The sequence below is a fragment of the Salmo trutta genome, chromosome 2 (genome assembly GCF_901001165.1).
Source record: "Salmo trutta chromosome 2, fSalTru1.1, whole genome shotgun sequence".
Taxonomy (NCBI): Eukaryota; Metazoa; Chordata; class Actinopteri; order Salmoniformes; family Salmonidae; genus Salmo; species Salmo trutta.
The window spans coordinates 54,893,786-54,914,426 of NC_042958.1; the positions used below are offsets into that span (position 1 = coordinate 54,893,786).

Sequence of the window (20,641 nt, forward strand, 5' to 3'; positions counted from 1 at the left end):
TGTGTGTATGTACTGACATGAACAATATAAAAAATAAGTATTGCCTTATACCTTGTAATTCCATTAAAAACTTCCACATATCTTTAAGCTGAGGAGGGAGGATAATGAAAGTTCAGTAACAAGTAAATGTAGACCTACCAATTAGTTAGTGTTTTTACATTTTATTTTATTAATTAGTAAAGATGCACTATGCAGAAAGCGCTAATTCTAATAGTTTGCCTAATTTCAGTTTGTAACTAAACAAGCAACTATAGTGTAGAGAATCATTGTACCATCTAAACCGCTGTGAAATATATTTTCCATAACCAAAAATATTGTATTTTCAGTACTGGTGTACAAAACCAAAAGTAAAGACGCAAACACGAAACTTAAGCATGGGAAGCATAAAATAACGCACATAGAACAGATCTACCACTTCTTAGACTTGCTTTCAATGAGAATGACAGATCTATAACTCACATTTCAATGTAAATTTGGTTGGGTCACCCAAAAAGTTACATATTGCAACTTTAAGTGATTAAAACTCGTAATCGGTAACAGAATTTCAGAAAAATCTGTAACGGAATTACTGCAATTGAATTGGCTACAATGTTAAATCGTAGTAGTCACAAACTACAGTTGGGTACCTGCCGTCCTCGCTTCCACTGACATACTGTTATGTTCAGCTCATAGGGTCTCCTACTACTGTCCTCCCTTCCACTGGCATACTGTTATGTTCAGCTCATAGTGTCTCCTGCTACTGTCCTCCCTTCCACTGGCATACTGTTATGTTCAGCTCATAGTGTCTCCTGCTACTGTCCTCCCTTCCACTGGCATACTGTTATGTTCAGCTCATAGTGTCTCCTGCTACTGTCCTCCCTTCCACTAGCATACTGTTATGTTCAGCTCATAGTTTCTCCTGCTACTGTCCTCCCTTCCACTGGCATACTGTTATGTTCAGCTCATAGTGTCTCCTGCTACTGTCCTCCCTTCCACTGGCATACTGTTATGTTCAGCTCATAGTGTCTCCTGCTACTGTCCTCCCTTCCACTGGCATACTGTTATGTTAAGCTCATAGTGTCTCCTGCTATTGTCCTCTCTTCCACTGGCACACTGTTATGTTCAGCTCATAATGTCTCCTGCTACTGTCCTCCCTTCCACTAGCATACTGTTATGTTCAGCTCATAGTGTCTCCTGCTACTGTCCTCCCTTCCACTGGCATACTGTTATGTTCAGCTCATAACTGTTTTCTTTCTCTGTCTGTCATCTGGTGGTCAAAGCAAAACTGGGAAAACAGTATAAACAACCCCTTCCTCTCACTCTGCCTCTCTCTCTCTCCATTTAATGTTACCTCTCCCGACTCTTACTGAGACCGACCCATGAGCCTCCTCTCTTTCCAATTACTGTAGCCAGCATTTGCGCCCACTGAGCACCGACCAACACCGGACGTCCATGGACATTGAAAAATAGTTTACATTTGGTCAGTTCGCCCTGGCCTTGATTTCAACGTCGTCAGATGTTTTTTTTGTCCGGCCTTGATTTGGTGCGAACGTAGACATCCATGATTGGTGACCGGAACCAAATCTGAACCAATCATAGATGTCTATGTTTCACCAGTTTAGACATTACAGTACAGTACAGCACAGCACACTAGAGTAGAGTTCAGTATAATGTATTGTACTGAACTATACTTTACTATACTCTACTGTACTGTCCAAACTTGTGAAACATAGACGTCTAGGATTGATTCAGATTTCCAAATTCAGTCTTGTTCAGGGGCGGAGCTCATTAGAATAATAGCCCGTGTGTAGAGTAATACCCAAATATGCAAAGGATGATATTGCATATTTGTACCTTTGTGTACCTATTCAGATACATCACCATGAAGAGAATGACATTTATATCCATAATTATACAGATCAGCGACCCATGATGTAATTCCTTTACTGTAATTCAGTTAATGGGTGTAAATCCACTCCACTTAGTGTAGTTCAATAACCCACATTTTTTTTTTTTCAAGCTCAAGGTGTCATGTCATAGCTGACACCCCATTCTTTCTACAGACAATTTTTGAATCTTAATTTGGAGCAGATATGGCAAGATGGTGCCGACAGAAATGGTCGCCTCTCTTCAAGTCCTGAGGAAACTATACGGTCATTTAAAAAAAAAATTATGTATTATTTCTTACATTGTTAGCCCAGAAAATCTTAAGTGTTATTACATACAGCCGGGAAGAACTATTGGATATAAGAGCGACATCAACTTACCAACATTACGACCAGGAATACGCCTTTCCCGAAGCGGATCCTTTGTTCGGACCTCCACCCTGGACATTGGATCTAATCCCAGAGGCCGACCAAAAACAACGTCATCACAGCAGGAAAAGCAGATGGAGCGGCCTCCTGGTCAGACTGAGAAGGCGAGCACACCACCCACCGCTTCCGAGCATATTAGTCACCAATGTCCAATCTCTAGACAACAAGGTGGACGAAATTAGGGCACGAGTAGCCTTCCAGAGAGACATCAGAGATTGTAACATTCTCTATTTCACGGAAACATGGCTCACCCGGAATATGTTGTCATAGTCGGTACAGCCACCGGGGTTCTTCATGCGTCGCGCTGACAGAAACAAACATCTCTCAGGTAAGAAGAAGGGCGGGGGTGTGTGCCCCATGATTAACGACTCATGGTGTAACAATAACAACATACAGAAACTCAAGTCCTTTTGTTCACCTGACCTAGAGTTCCTTACACATACATGCCGACCGCATTATCTCCCAAGAGAATTCTCTTAGATTATAGTCACAGCCCCCCCCAAGCAGATACCTCAACGGCCCTGAAAGAACTTCCCTGGACTCTATGTAATCTGGAAACCATATATCCTAAGGGTGCATTTGTTGTAGCTGTGGATTTTAACAAAGTTAATTTGAGAACAAGGCTACCTAATTCTATCAGCACATTGACTGTTGTACCTGCTCGAGCAAAACACTGGACCACTTCTACTCTAACTTCCGCAATGGATACAAGGCCCTCCCCTCGGCAAATCCGACCACAACTCCATCTTGCTCGTACTGTCCTATAGGCAGAAACTCAAACAGGATGTACACGTGACTAGAACCATTCAACACTGGTCTGACCAATCGGAATCCACGCTTCAAGATTGTTTTGATCACGTGGACTGGAAAATGTGCTGGGAAGCCTCAGACAATAACATCAATTTATACACTGACTCTGTGAGTGAGTTTATTAGGAAGTGCATTTACATTACATTTTAGTCATTTAGCAGACACTCTTATCCAGAGCAACTTACAGTGGTGAATGCATACATTTCATACATTTTTTTTTTCTTCTCCGTACTGGTCCCCCGTGGGAATTGAACCCACAACCCTGGCGTTGCAAACACCATGCTCTACCAACTGAGCCACACGGGACCATTTGAGATGTTGTACCCACTGTGATGATTAGAAACCTACCCAAACCAGAAATCGTGGAAAGATGGCGGCATTCGCGCAAAACTGAAAGCACGAACCACCGTATTCAACCTCGGAAAGAGTTCGAGGAATATGTCAGTATATAAACAGTGTAGTTATTCCCTCCGCAAGGCAATCAAACAAGCAAAATGTTGGTATAGGGACAAAATGGAGTCGCAATTCAAAGGCCCAGACACGAGACCTATGTGGCAGGGTCTACAGGCAATTACGGACTACAAAAAGAAAACCAGCCACGTCACGGACACCAACGTCTTGCTTCTAGACAAGCTAAACACCTTCTTTTCCCGCTTTGAGGATAATACAGTGCCTCCAACGCGGCCCGCTATCAAGGACTGCGGGCCCCCCCCCTCTCCTTCTCCGTGGCCAACGTGTGTAAGACATTTAAACGCGTTAACCCTCGCAAGGCTGCTGGCCCAGACGGCATCCCTAGCCGCATTCTCAGAGCATGCGCAGACCAGTTGACTGGTGTGTTTACAGACATATTCAATCACTCCCTATCCCAGTCTGCTCTCCCCACAGGCTTCAAGATGGCCACCATTGTTCCTGTACCAAAGAAGGCAAAGATGAACTGAACTAAATGACTATCGCCCCGTAACACTCACTTCTGTCATCATGAAATGCTTTGAGAGACTAGTCAAGGATCATATCACATCCACCTTACCTGCCACCCTAGACCCACTTCAGTTTGCATACCGCCCCAACAGGTCTACAGACAATGCAATCGCCATCACACTGCTCACTGCCCTATCCTATCTGGACAAGAGGAATACCTATGTAAGAATGCTGTTCATTGACTACAGCTCAGGATTCAACACCATAGAGCCCTCCAATCATCATCGTTAAGCTTAAGACCCTGGTTCTCAACCCCGCCCTGTGCAGTTGGGTCCTGGACTTCCTGATGGGCCGCCCCCAGGTAGTGAAGGTAGTAAACAACATCTCTACTTCGCTGATCCTCAACACTGGGGCCCCACAAGGGTGCGTGCTCAGCCCCCTCCTGTACTCCCTGTTCACCCATGACTGCGTGGCCATGCACGCCTCCAACTCAATCATCAAGTTTGCAGACGACACAACAGTAGTGGGCTTGATTGCCAACAACGACGAGACAGCCTACAGGGAGGAGGTGAGGGCACTCGGAGAGTGGTGTCAGGAAAACAACCTCTCACTCAATGTCAACAAAACAAAGGAGATGATCGTGGACTTCAGGAAACAGCAGAGGGAGCACCCCCTATCCACCCCCCTATCCACATCAACGAGACAGCAGTGGAGAAGAAAGTTTTAAGTTCCTAGGCGTACACATCATGGACAAACTGAAATGGTCTACACACACAGACAGCGTGGTGAAGAAGGCGCAACATTGCCTCTTCAACCTCAGGAGGCTGAAGAAATTTGGCTTGTCACCCAAAACCCTGACAAACTTTTACAGATGCACAATAGAGAGCATCCTGTTGGGCTGTATCACCGCCTGGTACGGCAACTGCACCGCCCTCAACCGCAAGGCTCTCCAGAGGGTAGTGCGGTTTGCACAACACATCACCGGGGGCAAACTACCTGCCCTCCAGGACACCTACTGCACCCAATGTCACAGGAAGGCCAAAAGGATCATCAAGGACAACAACCACCCGAGCCACTGCCTGTTCACCTCGCTATCATCCAGAAGGCGAGGTGAGTACAGGTGCATCAAAGCTGGGACCGAGAGACTGAAAAACAGCTTCTATCTCAAGACCATCAGACTGTTAAACAGCCATCACTAACATAGAGAGGCTGCTGCCAACATACAGACTCAAATCACTGGACACTTTAATAAATTGATTTAATAAAGGTATCGATAATCACTTTAAATAATGCCACTTTAATAATGTTAACATATCCTACATTACTCATCTCATATGTGTGTATACTGTCTTTCATACCATCTATTGCATCTTGCCTATTCCGCACGGCCATCGCTCATTAATATATTTATATGTACATATTTTTATTCCATCCCTTTAAGGTAGTTGTTGTGAATTTGTTAGATTACTTGTTAGATATTACTGCACTGTCGGAACTAGAAGCACAAGCATTTAGCTACACTCGCATTAACATCTGCTACTCCATGTGTATGTGACAAATACAATTTGATTTGATATTTAAGAGTTTTTGGAGAATGTGGTCGCAGAAGAAACTGAGGGATATTTGACCATAGTTCTCTTACCAAACTTTGCATTTGCACAGTTCTTCCAGTCAATGTGTTTTTATGAAATGTTCTGTGCACATTGTTCAAAATAGTCCTTGTGCATAGAGTTGTATGGTTTGTTAAACTTTGAAATCAATAGCTTTTGTTTGGAATACATTTTAAAGTGGAATTCCGTCACCGTGGAATTGCCCTTCTATTTCTCTTACCTCTTACTACACGTGCCTCTGCTTCCTCATCACACACACACACACACACACACACACACACACTGAGCTGCATTGTTTGTAACCTCACTGCAGACTTTTTCTTCCTCTTTTTCTTCATTAACTTCACCCAGTGGTGGAAAAAGTACCCAATTGTCATACTTGCGTAAAATTAAAGATAACTTAGAAAATGACTCAAGTTAAAGTGAAAGTTACCCAGTAAAATACTACTTGAGTAAATGTCTAAGAGTATTTGGTTTGAAATATACTTAGGTATCAACAGTAAATGTAATTGATAAAATATACTTAAGTATCAAAACTGAAAGTAAAAGTATAAATGATTTCAAATTCCTTTAAGCAAACCAGACCTGTTTTGTTATTTACGGATAGCCAGGGCCACACTCCAACACTTAGACATCCTTTACAAACAAATAAGTTGTGTTTAGTGAGTTCGCCAGATCAGAGGCAGTAGGGATGACCAGAGTTGTTCTCTTGATAAGTGTGTTAATTTGACAATTTTCCTGTCCCGCTAAGCATTCAAAATGTACTTTTGGGTGTCAGGGAAAATGTGTGGAGTAAAAAGTACATTTATTTTATTTTGGAATGTAGTGAAGTAAAAGTTGTCAAAAATATAAAAAGTTAAGTACAGATAACACAAAAAAAATACTTAAGTAGTACTTTAAAGTATTTTTACTTACAGTGCATTCTGAAAGTATACAGACCCCTTGACTTTTTCCACATTTTGTTACATTACAGCCTTATTCTAAAATGGATAAAATAGTTTTTTCCCTCATCAATCTACACACAATAGCCCATAATGACAAACAAAAACAGTATTCTTTTTTTAATATCACATTTACATAAGTATTCAGACCCTTTACTTAGTACTTTGTTGAAGCACCTTTGGCAACAATTACAGCCTTGAGTTTTCTTGGGTATGACACTACAAACTTGCCACATCTGTATTTGCTCTCTCATATTTCTCTGCAGATGCTCTCAAGCTCTGTCGGGTAGGATGGGGAGCGTAGCTGCACAGCTATTTTCAGGTCTCTCCAGAGATGTTCGATCAGGTTCAAGTCCTGGCTCTGGCTGGGCCACTCAAGGACATTCAGAGAAGCCACTCCTGCGTTGTCTTGACTGTGTGCTTAGGGTCGTTGTCCTGTTGGAAGGTGAACTTTCGCCCCCAGTCGGAGGTCCTGAGCGCTCTGGAGCAGGACCTTTGCTATGTACTTTGCTCCGTTCATCTTTCACTCGATCCTGTCTAGTCTCCCAGTCCCTGCCTCTGAAAAACATCCCCACAGCATGATGCTTCCACCACCATGCTTCACTGTAGGGATGGTGCCAGGTTTCCTCCAGACATGACGCTTGGCATTCAGGCCAAAGAGTTCAATCTTGGTTTCATCAGACCAGAGAATCTTGTTTCTCATGGTCTGAGAGACTGAGGAGTGGCTTCCGTCAGGCCACTCTACCATAAAAGCCTGATTGGTGGAGTGCTGCGGAGATGGTTGTCCTTCTGGAAGTTTCTCCAATCTCCACAGAGGAACTCTGGAGCTCTGACAGAGTAACCATCAGGTTCTTGGTCATCTCCCTGACCAAGGCCCTTCTCCCCCGATTGCTCAGTTTGGCCGGGCGGCCAGCTCTATGAAGGGTCTTGGTGGTTCCAAACTTCTTCCATTTAAGAATGATGGAGGCCACTGTTCTTGGGAACCTTCAATGCTGAAGAAATGTTTTGTAAATGGTGTTATAGAATGCTGTATTAGGATGGTGGTGTGTGTGTTACGTTCCCCAGTTTCTGTGTTGTAGTTTGTGTATTTTCATGTATGTATTTCAGGAAATGGATTCCTGAAATTCTCTACAAGCAGCTGATTGGTCAGCCCCATTGATGATTGGAGAGCTGACCCCGCCTCCTCGTCAGGACGCAGCTGTCTCCAATTACCAACTCCTTCTGAAGCTTTATAAGCCAGTGTTCTGTTGCTCAGAGAGAGAGATGATTGCTGAGTGAGAAGGCTGATGGCTGATGGCTGAGGGTTATTATGTTGGTTGTTGCTAACAGACATGAGAGTGTCCTGTGTTGATTGGTAAATTCTGTGTTGTTCAGAGTTTTCTTAAGTATTGTGTAGCTGCTGATTTGAGGTATGTGTGTGCCAATAGAACTGTGTTTTTGATTATTGGAAATGTTACTTACATTGGTTATTCTGTTTCATTTGTTCCCAGGAGGGAAGGGGAAGGCACCCAGGGAGTGCTTACGCAAGAGGCCCGCGGGCATACATAACCCGTAGTAGTTTACTGTCTATGCACACTAGGAAAGACCTGGGCGGACCATCCCCTGTATTTTGGTTAGTGCACCAGGTGGTGCTAGATAGGTAAGTAGTGGGGAGGCAGGTAAGGTAGGAGAGGGGGCTTTGACATTTACTTTCTTTGCTTTGGTTCCGTCCAGCCCCTTTTCCCCAAACTTACCGTGCGACGGAATAAATTCCCTGTAAACGGTATTCTCTGCCTTGTGTCATCCTTACTCACACCTACAGTCCATACCTCTTTCACACCAGGGAGAGTTGAGTTGTAGCAGGGTGTTGCGTTCCCTCTTACTAGAGGCGTGCGTAACAGTGTGGCATCTCCAGGGTGCCTGACCAGGATTAGTTTGTTAATCCCAGTGTGTTTACTTACCAGCGCTATACTGTACCTGTCCATCAGCCTGAACCTCAACCTTAACGCTGCATGTTAGTTATTCCCCCTGGATCAGAGGTCACGTCATTACCTAGAAGTCCCTCTGAACACAAAACTCTCCTCCAATGCGGGGGGAGGGGGGCGACATGGGAAACTGGCCTTGGAGAGATCCCATGGAGTGGCCTGTTTGTAAATAGGCCCAGGCCTTAGCCATGCTCACAATTCCTCCCCCTGGAGGGACCCAGGCGGCAGGAAATGTTGGTCTGTGTGCCAGCGTTTGTGTGTGTGGGTGGCCGGCCGGGACTAGCTTTCAGCACCATTAACCTCTCAACACCACAAACAGGAGTTGGGGCCTCAGGGGCCTGGGCCATTTCATGTCTAAAGGCTTTGGATAGTTTGGCTATACAGGGTCATATTGGTACACAACACCACAGGGACACCATATAGAATTTAAAAAATTGTTTTAATCATTTTCGTTGTTGGACATTAAACACTGTAAAATCACCAGGAAATGAGTTCAAAGTGAAAGGAAATCTGTTCCCAAGTATTCCCACGCATAAATAGAGAGGCATATGCGATCGTATCCCAATGTAATCACTAATCAAGGTTAGAAATGATTCCGTTTTTGTTTCTGTTGTGATTGGGATTCTTGCAGTCAATTTTCAGTGTACAAATATCTATAACTATGTTCTGACCCCTCAACCATCCGCTCAAGGCAAAATCGTCCCACTGCTGAATGTAATTGGGGACCTCTGCCATATAGGCTACCCCACCTGAATGGCCTCACTACAGCACCATGGTCATGTTCTTGGCCACACAAAATGTTAAAAGGTTTTGCAACTAAAATGAGCATGTCTTATTGGACAGTTCCAGGTAGTCCCTCCCGGTTCGGTCTGTTTTCTTCCATTTGGTACCTAATGAACACGACCCTGGTTTGGACAGCCTCTGGTATTCAGAGTGTCATTTTAAAACCAATGCATTTTTGGGGAATCTAATCGTCAAGATCATCAGTAGATGCACTTATTAAATCTTTACACAGTGAGACAAGGACAAGGACTGTGCCGGGAGAAGTTGGGCGGTAGTTCATTCGACTAACCTAAGGGGGAAAGTGGAGAAGGTCACTGAATGCTACCACATTAACATTTAGATGACCTGTTTTTCCTGCACTTCCTCTATACTTTATGGACAGAAACGACTTTTTCCGGAGAGGAAATCATAAAGATAGTTGGGCTTAGCCTGTGTTGAACTCATCAGTGGGATGGAGGGTGGTAGTCTGATGGAAGGGAAGGAGGGAGGGAGTGTTGACTGTGCATGTCCCATAAAGAGTAGGAATGGTGTTGTAGAATGCTGTTGTAGAAGACGGTTGTAGAAGACTGTTGTAGAAGGTGGTTGTACAATGGTGTAGTATAATGGTGTAGTAGGATGGTGTTGTAGAAGGCGGTTGTTGGAGGCGGTTGTAGAATGGTGTAGTAGGATGGTGTTGTAGAAGGTGGTTGTAGAATGGTGTAGAAGGATGGTGTTGTAGAAGGTGGTTGTAGAATGGTGTAGAAGGATGGTGTTGTAGAAGGTGGTTGTAGAATGGTGTAGTAGGATGGTGTTGTAGAAGGTGGTTGTAGAATGGTGTAGTAGGATGGTGTTGTAGAAGGTGGTTGTAGAATGGTGTAGTAGGATGGTGTTGTAGAAGGTGGTTGTAGAATGGTGTAGTAGGATGGTGTTGTAGAAGGTGGTTGTAGAATGGTGTAGTAGGATGGTGTTGTAGAAGGTGGTTGTAGAATGGTGTAGTAGGATGGTGTTGTAGAAGGTGGTTGTAGAATGGTGTAGTAGAAGGTGGTTGTAGAATGGTATAGTAGGATGGTGTAGTAGAATGGCGTTGTAGGATGGCGTAGTAATCGTGTACCGCTGACAAAAACTGTAGACGAGACTCACTCATCTCTTCTTTGGCTGCTTAGCTGAGAGACAGACTCTCACTCCTGGTCGCTCTCTCTCGCTCTCTTGTCTCTCTCTCTGGCTCTCTATCTTTCTTCCACTCCCCCTCTCTCTCTCTATCCCCCCCACTCCTCTTACACTTATCTTCTCATCTCTCTCTCCTTCTCCACATCCACTTCTCTTCCTCATCTATGTATCTCCCTCTCTCTCCTCCTCTCCTCATCTCCTCCTCTCCTCATCTCCCCAGCATACAGTGGAATGAGCAGGCTGAGGTGGGGAGATGCCTTACGTGGATCGGCAGAACCGGATCTGTGGCTTCCTGGACATTGAGGAGAATGAGAACAGCGGCAAGTTCCTCCGACGCTACTTCATCCTGGACACCAAGGAGGGTAGCCTGGTGTGGTACATGGACAACCCACAGGTAGGACGCACACACACACACACACCCACAGGTAGGACGCACACACACACACACCCACAGGTAGGACGCACACACACACACACACACACACACACACACACACACACACACACTGAGCTGCATTGTTTGTAACCTCACTGCAGACTTTTTCTTCCTCTTTTTCTTCATTAACTTCACCCAGTGGTGGAAAAAGTACCCAATTGTCATACTTGCGTAAAATTAAAGGTAACTTAGAAAATGACTCAGAAGCACACGCACACATATACAAAACAGACATTGCACACACAATGGAAAGTGTAGTTATTGACTACATACAGTACCAGTCAAAAGTTTGGGCACACCTTTATTTTTACTCTTTTCTACATTGTAGAATAATAGTGAAGACATCAAAACTATGAAATAACACATGGAATCATGTAGTAACCAAAAAAGTGTTAAACGAATCAAAATATATGTTATATTTGAGATTCTTCAAAGTAGCCACCCTTTGCCTTGATGACAGCTTTGGACACTCTTAGCATTCTCTCATCCAGCTTTATGAGGTAGTCTCCTGGAATTCATTTCAATTAACGGTATGTATGCCTTGTTAAAAGTTAATTTGGGGAATTTATTTCCTTCTTATTGCATTTAAGCCAATCAGTTGTGTTGTGACAAGGTAGGGGTGGTATGTAGAAGATAGCCCTATTTGGTAAAAGACCAAGTCCATATTGTGGCAAGAACAGCTCAAATAAGCAATTACTTTAAGACATCATTACTTTAAGACATGAAGGTCAGTCAATCCTGGAAAATTTCAAAAACGTTGAAAGTTTCTTCAAGTGCAGTCACAAAAACCATCAAGCGCTATGATGAAACTGGCTCTCATGAGGACCGCCACAGGGAAGGAAGACCCAGAGTTACCTCTGCTGCAAAGGATAAGTTCATCAGAGTTACTGGCCTCTGAAATTGCAGCCCAAATAAATGCTTCTCAGAGTTCAAGTAACAGACACATCTCAACATCAACTGTTCAGAGGAGACTGTGTGAATCAGGTCTTCATGGTTGATTTGCTGCAAAGAAACCACTACTAAAGGACACCAATAATAAGAAGAGACTTGCTTGGGTCAAGAAACACCAGCAATGGACATTAGACCGGTGGAAATCCCTCCTTTGGTCTGATGAGTCCAAATTTTAGATTTTTGGTTCCAACCACTGTGTCTTTGTGAGATGCAGAGTAGGTCAACGGATGATCTCAGCATGTGTGGTTCCCACCGTGAAGCATGGAGGAGGAGGTGTGATAGTGTGGGGGTGCTTTGCTGGTGACAGTGTCTGTGATTTATTTAGAATTCAAGGCACACTTAACCAGCATGGCTACCACAGCATTCTGCAGCTATACGCCATCCCATCTGGTTTGCACTTAGTGGGACTATCATTTGTTTTTCAACAGGTCAATGACCCAACACACCTCCAGGCTGTGTAAGAGCTATTTGACCAAGAAGGAGAGTGATGGAGTGCTGCATCAGATGACCTGGCCTCCACAATCACCCAACCTCAACCCAATTGAGATGGTTTGGGATGAGTTGGACCTCAGTGTGAAGGAAAAGCAGCCAACAAGTGCTCAGCATATGTGGAACTCCTTCAAGACTGTTGGAAAAGCATTCTTTATGAAGCTGGTTGAGAGAATGCCAAGAGTGTGCAAAGCTGTCATCAAGGCAAAGTGTGGCTACTTTGAAGAATCTAAAATATACATTTTTTTAAATTTGTTTAACAGTTTTTTTTTTGGTTACAACATGATTGCATATGTGTTATTTCATAGTTTTGATGTCTTCACTATTATTCTACAATGTAGAAAATAGTACAAATAAAGAAAAAACATTGAATAAGTGGGTGTGTCCAAACTTTTGACTGGTACTGTACATATCACAGAGGAGATCATCAGTTAGGCTATGATGCTCTCACTACCCTCAAGTCATCAGTCTCTAATGTCTGTGTGTTTAATCAACGCATGCATTTAGGCTGATGTCATTTCTTGAGTGGGCAGCAGCTGACACGGCCCTATGTACTTACAGTATGCACTGGAGTAGAACATTAGCGGTTGGATGAATTTAATAGTTGCTTCTGTTTGGACTGACCTAATCTCATAAAGTATTGGACTGGATTGATCCGTCTGGTCTGGCCAGACCACTCTGGGCCATCAAGAGGAAATGTGTGTGTCGTCAGCTGGGGAGATGATGCTACGTCTGGGGAAACAGAGTCAAGTTACATGTCTGCCCAGACGTCCGTCTGTCTGTCCCTCCCCCAGATCTATACTCTTGTCATTTGTGACTTGTGCAAATTCACCTCTGAACTTCTTCTGGCATGTTGTTTTACGCTCCTTCTACATGAAGTATAACTGCTTGAAGGTATGTACATTATACTAGTAGAGTAGTGCTTTATGGTATACTGTCAGTCTTATTGATTTGAGCATTCCTTTCCTTCACATGAAATGACAAGATAAAGGAATCTTTTAAATGTGATGTAGATGATAACCAGTCAATGAAAACATTGCCGTAAACATAAACAATCAGACTTAATGTTTTCCAGGTCATTTAAATGCATGTCATCTGTTTGGCGGGGAGTGGGAGCTCAGTGAGGAATACCTGTACAAAGACAGACTTGGTCATGCCCTCAAAAAATGATATCATTTATTGATGCTGCCCTGGACTCTGAATTATTCATTTCAGTTTAGTTTCCATCTCCTTCTCCAAGACTTGTAAATCGTTTAATGCCTTCATCACTGTTGAATCCTCTGTTTAGAACCTGCCCAAAGGAGCTGAAAATGTTGGCTCCCTCAAACTCACCTACATCTCCAAGGTCAGTCAAGTTGTCCAATAATGTTGTTGAATTAAATCCTGTCTGACAGACACAGACATGGCCAACCACAGTCTTAGGTGTGAACATCTGTCTCATTCTCTCGTTCTTTCTCTCTCTCTTTCTTTCTCTCACTATTTCTCTCGCTCTCTCTCTCTCTCTCTCTCTCGCTCTCTCTCTCCCCCCTGTAGGTGAGTGATGCCACCAAGCTGCGACCCAAGGCGGAGTTCTGCTTCGGTAAGTCCTAAAACCTTTGGATTTGATTCACTCTACATTACTGCTAGTTGTGTCTATGAGTATGTTTGGGTATTGTCTCTCTAGCAGTGTGCTGTCTGCGGGGTTCTGTGAAGGAGGAAGCATTGGGAGGAAAGTGGGGGGGTGGGAGTAGGGGGCGGCTTGTAGCAAAGATACCGTTGACCTTTAGCTATTGAACGAGAATGATTCTATTTAGTTCACTAAGGTCGATGATGTGAGCCCCCCGTCAGTAATTGTTTCACTGTTCACCTGTCCCCTCTTTCCATAGATTCCCTCCCTCCCTCCCCCCCTCCCTCCCTCGCGGGGGTTTGAATGGGACCATTTTCTGTATGACGTGCTGTTGTTCAACAGGCCCTTTGTCCCTCAGCGGCCCTAGTCAGGAGTACACAGTAGCTCCCCCACTCAATAGAAGGAAGCAGTAGGATGACCCGCCGGTGACCGCCAAGAGCTGGCTCGACCCAACCATGTTGTTCGATGAGCGGGGGTGTCGAGTTTGGGGCATGAGTGGGGGTCTTTCCTGCATGACAGGATGCTGGAGTCCAAATCGGAACCCCCCTCTCTAAAACTCTGGGATATTTTTAACCTAGGTATTTGCATGATCCAGTTCCACTTTTGGATAGTCTCATCAATCTATTCCAGTACTGTAGTTTTAGGATTAGCTACCTGACTGTCCAAGTATGAGGTCAACCTACCTCAGCCCTGACTGAGTCTAGTGTGTGTGTGTGCGCGTGCGTTTGCATTCGAGTGTGTGGGTTGGTGCGCTCTGGTGAATCACACAACTGAGACGTTGAATAGGACGGTGGAAGACAGTCCACTGGTATTATGTCTCCTTGAATAGGACGGTGGAAGACAGTCCACTGGTATTATGTCTCCTTGAATAGGACGGTGGAAGACAGTCCACTGGTATTATGTCTCCTTGAATAGGACGGTGGAAGACAGTCCACTGGTATTATGTCTCCTTGAATAGGACGGTGGAAGACAGTCCACTGGTATTATGTCTCCTTGAATAGGACGGTGGAAGACAGTCCACTGGTATTATGTCTCCTTGAATAGGACGGTGGAAGACAGTCCACTGGTATTATGTCTCCTTGAATAGGACGGTGGAAGACAGTCCACTGGTATTATGTCTCCTTGAATAGGACGGTGGAAGACAGTCCACTGGTATTATGTCTCCTTGAATAGGACGGTGGAAGACAGTCCACTGGTATTATGTCTCCGTTAGGGATGGGAAACATAATACTGCCGGACAAAGGTTGTGTTCCAAATGCCACCCTATTCCTGATAGGGAAAAGGGTGATATTTGGGACACATGGAAATGTCTCTCTCTGGATTCTGAACATGGGACTCAGCCGAGCACTCTAAGCAGCATGTGTCAGACTACTTAGCAGAAATATGTTACTGAAATACAGAGATGCATAATTAAACTCTGCTAATGGGCCTAACTGACAGAACTGCTGCTGTGGCGCTTAAAGGCGCTGCATGGTCAATCCGACGTCTGCATTGGCCGTGCAGCGTTTACGGTGATAGTGCCTCTGCAGAAGACTGGGCATTCATACTTCTTGCTCTTCGCGGAGCAGGGCAGAGCTGTTGTGAAGGAAGTTGTCAAGGAAGTGAGTTTGTGTTAATACAGGACCTCCCGCCCGCCCCACCTACCGTCAACCAGTCATGTCAATGCGGAGCTATTGATTTGGGAGGCGCACGGCAATGCAGTACGGAGCTCAATTTGGCCTCTGGAGGCGCCGCTATTGCGTCACAACATCCATACGGCGGCCCGAACACATTTTGGGATCAAGGATACAGTGCATTCAGAAAGTATTCAGACCCCTTGACTTTTTCCACATTTTGTTACGTCTCTCTCTCTCTCTCTCTCCTTCTCTCTTTCTCCCTCTCTCTCTCCTGCCCCTCCCCGCCTCTTTCTCCCTATCTCTCTCTCTCCTGCCCACCCCCTCTCACTCTCCCGCCTCTCTCTCCCCAGTCATCAATGCCGGTATGAGGAAGTTCTACCTCCAGGCCAATGATCAGCAGGATCTGGTAGAGTGGGTCAACGTGCTCAACAACGCCACCAAGATCACAGTGAGTCCCCTGCCCTGTCTCTTGTCAAAAGTTTCCAGTAGTACAAGACCGCTTCCATCTCAACGCCCGCTAGGAAAGGACCAGTGATTCAGAATTAGGTTGTGTTATCCAAGTTCAGCTGGCGTGAGGGAGTGGGATGGAGGAGGATGACAAGGCACCTCACGTGTGTCTGCTGTCAAGTAAACAGTGGAGAGAAAGACATTATGAAGCACTCATCTGCTGGGTCCAGGAGCCCCTGTCTGTTTCCTACAGGGCATCCAAACCCCTCTGGGAGGGGGATCTTTTCTCTTACTGTGTCACTGAGGGCCACAGCTGCAACCATGGCTTTTTCTGCTCCTCTCCCTCCCATCTGACTAGCCCTCACAGACACAGACACACACACACACACACAGGCAGGCACGTACATACAAACACACACTCGCCTTGCACAAATGTAAACGCAAACACACACACAGGCAAGCAAGCACACAGGCACGCATACACCAAAGCACACAGGACAAAGGGGAAGGTGAGTGCTCTGACTAACGGACTGTCGCTACAGAAAAGGAGGTAACGGGGCAGAACAGAACGGGGCAGAACAGGACAGAACAGAACGATGCAGAACAGAACAGGGCAGATCGGGGCAGAACAGGACAGGGCGGGACAGGACAGAACAGGACAGGACAGGGCAGGACAGAACAGAACAGGACAGGGCAGGACAGAACAGGGCAGGGCAGGACAGAACAGGGAAAGACAGAACCGGACAGAACAGAACGGGGCAGAACAGGGCAGGACAGGACAGGACAGGACAGGGCAGGGCAGGACAGGGCAGAACAGACCAGGACAACAGGACAGGACAGGACAGGGCAGGACAGGACAGGGCAGGGCAGGACAGGACAGGGCAGAACAGACCAGGACAGGACAACAGGGCAGAACAGGAGAGAACAGGGCAGGACAGGACAGGACAGAACAGGGCAGGACAGGACAGGACAGGACAGGGCAGGACAGGACAGGACAGGGCAGAACAGACCAGGACAGGACAACAGGGCAGAACAGGACAGGACAGAACAGAACAGAACAGAACAGGGCAGGACAGACCAGGACAGGACAACAGGGCAGAACAGGACAGGACAGAACAGAACAGGACAGGACAGGGCAGAACAGACCAGGACAGGACAACAGGGCAGAACAGGACAGGACAGAACAGAACAGGACAGGGCAGAACAGACCAGGACAGGAAACAGAACAGAACAGGACAGGACAGGGCAGAACAGAACAGGACAGGACAACAGGGCAGAATAGAACAGGACAGGGCAGGACAACAGGGCAGAACAGTGTGCTTTCACTGGGATTCACTGGAGAGGATGTTCCACTCTAATTCCTCTTATAAACTGGGTGGTTCGAGCCCTGAATGCTGATTGGCTGACAGCCGTGGGTTATCAGACCGTTTAACACGGGTATGACAAAAAAACATTTTTTTACTGCTCTAATTATGTTGGTAACCAGTTTATAATAGCAATAAGGCACCTCGGGGGTTGCGTCATCCCTAACCCTAACCCTTAGCCTTGGTATATTGGCCATATATCACACCTTCTCGGGCCTTATTGCTTAATTAAACCACATCCATGTATGGACTGTGCGTTAAGTATATAGTAACATAATAATAAGTTATGTAATAACTTCACAATACACGCACTGTATTGAAGTCTCATCAAACTCTGTTGACTCATGTTCTCTTTATTGAGTTTAGTCCTGCTGCTGATACTGCAACACAGTCTCACAGTCCACTCAACAAGGTCACACACACAGACACGCACACACACACACACACACACTTACACTCACACTCACACATATTGTACCACACACTTCTACAGACAGCTGTCAATGTTTGACTGTGTGTGTGTGCACTGGAGTGTGATACCTGGCCTGAGCACACACACACACACACACACCAATCGATTACCCCAGTCACCACTCAGTGTAGCAGTTTCTCTCTGAGCCCCCAGGCTAGAGTTGATGGAAAATAGACTAATGAGCAGGCAGGGAGTACATCATCATGTCACTACAGAGACCACTGAGGGACACATCTAACAAGGTTTTGGGGCATGTTGGCCCGATGCACTCTGGGAGTTGATGTTTAATTGACATGTTCCAGGTGCCAAAGTCGGGGGATGGCCAGCCCAGTGCAGAGATCCCCCAGGAGGGGCTGGGTGCCACAAAGCAGATCTCCTATAAGACAGAGATCATAGGTGGAGTACCCATCATCACTGCCACACAGGTAAGGAAGATGCACCAGTCTGGCCCAACACTAACCAGGCCCTAACCAAACATGAGTAAGGTTGCAAACATTCAGGAAATTTTACCAACATTCTCAGATTTTCCAGAAGTCCTGGTTGGGATATTCCTGGAATCAAAAAGGAATAAGCAGGATATCCTGGATTCCCTCACCTGGGATTTCTGGAAAACCTGGGGGAGTTTCTGAAATTTTGGGAGAGTTACTGAAAATCTGTAACCCTAAACACGAGTAAATAGACAAATGTTTGAAGGCCATTTGCTCAGCTGTGGCTTGGAACACTCCATAACTGAGTTTTTGTTCCCCTAGTAACTTAATTTCAGCCATGTTAATCAGCTATATAAATAGATGGTCTGACTGAATAGAAATGTCCATGGGTCAGGCCATCTTTTAGATAGTGACAGACATTGAATTTAATGTTCCTCTGAGGAGGAGCTCACTGTGTGGTGTGTTTTCTGGTACGTATGAGTGGTACCAGTCATTATCCTGTCTTGTGCTGGTATATGGTATGTAGCAAGGCCTCTTAAAAAAAACACTGGCTGAAAGTGAAAAGTTACATCCAGATGCACAAGCTGTGATGTCACTTCCTGCATGGGCAGTGGCGGTGCAGTGGTCCGGCCTCAACTTCAGCTTATGGAACAGCCAGTGAATTCTCTATCATTATTGTTTGCTGTTAACACAGACATTTCTAGTCACTGGAGATGATGATATGGCGGGGGACTTGCCACACACACGTGTGTGTGTGTTTGTACACTTACATGTTTGTGTCCTGCGGTGCAGGAGCAGGGCGACGGGGGGCAGAACGGAGCAGAGCGGGGGGGCCAGCGGAAGGCCCACAGCCAGCTGCCCTACTTCCTGGGGAGAGGGGCGCAGGACCAGGCGCTCATCAAGGCTGGATACTGTGTGAAGCAGGGAGCCGTGGTGAGTAGTGACGGTACAGACAGTGGGAGAACTCTTCCCGGTGCTGTAGCACTAGAAGCCCACACTAGGACCATGGTCGCGTTCATAACGGAAAACATTTCTGTCCGTTTTCTTCCGTGTGGTGCCTAATGAGTACACCACAAGCTCAGAGGGATTCTCCCACAGCTACAAGCTTTTTATACTAGCTGTATTCCTGGCTGTGTGTGTTTGTCGTCCTATAGGATTATGATGTGTTGGAGTTGGATAGCAGCAGGCAACTGACCAGCCGTTTCAGAGGGTGAATTATATCCCTCATCGTTGTCCTGCCTTTGACCTAACTTCTCTTAGCTCTCTGTTAATGGAACGTATTAACCACAGTAATCCAGCCATTCTAAAGCAAACAGTGGCCCTATATAATGTCGGAATAGCTATCAATTAGCAGCATTCTTAGCAAGTCAAAAGGATTTGGAGGAGCTGGAAATGTTGCAGCCGTCTGTAATGTTTTCCTTTCTCTTCCGCAGATGAAGAACTGGAAGAGGAGATACTTCTTACTGGAGGAGAACGCGGTCAGCTACTTTAAGTCAGACCTGGTTAGTGGGAATGTGGCTCTGTCCTCTCTTCCTTCTGTGGGCGGCTGTGAGCAAGGTGACATACACTCCACACAAAATGACCTTGAGCCACCCACGCCAACACACACCCACACACAATTCAAAGGAGCTGCGTGACCCCGTTGGCTAGCAGTTCGTCATTGTTTTGCACCTGTGTTTCACAGACCCCTAGAGCCCTGGACAGACACACACAGATTAGATAAGAGCCGACTCCTGGCCTGTGCATTGTTGCAGGCTCCCAAAGCTCTTGGCACAGCTACTAATAAGCAGGACTTCCAAATGGACAAGCTGGGTTTTGATTCATCATCCATGCTGGTCCAGATTCTCAGCATTTCTATTCTGTACTGTAGCTAGATGAATGCTAGATTGTTGATACATCTGTTTGTCCCACTCACATTCTGCACCTCCTCTCTCATGGTCTGAGAGGTAGAGAACGAGTTCAGACAAGAAGGACAAGTTTTCTCCCTCCTTTACTCCCTACGTTTTTAGGATAAGGAGTGGCTTGTGTAGTGAATGAGCTTGTCTCCCATTGGCCCTAACAGATTTTTGGACAATTTAGAATGTTACACACCACGTATAGCCAAGGGTGTGCAGCATCTTAAATTTATAAGGGCACAAGGCGAGACCCAGATGCAGACACGGGAGGCAGATGGTTTGAGTCTTTGATATTTATTATATTCCAAAAGAGTAGGCAAGAGAATGGTCGTGGACAGGCAAAAGGTCAAAACCAGTTCAGAGTCCAGGAGGTACAGAGTGGCAGGCAGGCTCGAGGTCAAGGCAGGCAGGTACAGAGTCCAGAAACAGGCAAGGGTCAATACCGGCAGGACTAGCAAAAAGAGAATAGAA

General features: G+C 45.6%; 1 protein-coding gene across 4 annotated transcripts in view; it reads left to right on the forward strand.

Moving 5' to 3' along the window:
• The window catches only part of plekha1b (pleckstrin homology domain containing, family A (phosphoinositide binding specific) member 1b), a 39,860-nt gene that overhangs the window by 6,637 nt on the left and 12,582 nt on the right, over positions 1-20,641 (forward strand). For all 4 annotated transcript variants that reach the window (XM_029705893.1, XM_029705901.1, XM_029705886.1 and 1 more), the window contains exons 2-8: positions 10,687-10,860; positions 13,631-13,687; positions 13,876-13,921; positions 15,915-16,012; positions 18,150-18,272; positions 19,068-19,208; positions 19,709-19,777. In XM_029705893.1, the coding sequence (XP_029561753.1) occupies positions 10,720-10,860; positions 13,631-13,687; positions 13,876-13,921; positions 15,915-16,012; positions 18,150-18,272; positions 19,068-19,208; positions 19,709-19,777 (675 nt within the window). In that variant the 5' untranslated portion in view covers positions 10,687-10,719. The remainder of the gene's footprint in view (positions 1-10,686; positions 10,861-13,630; positions 13,688-13,875; positions 13,922-15,914; positions 16,013-18,149; positions 18,273-19,067; positions 19,209-19,708; positions 19,778-20,641) is intronic.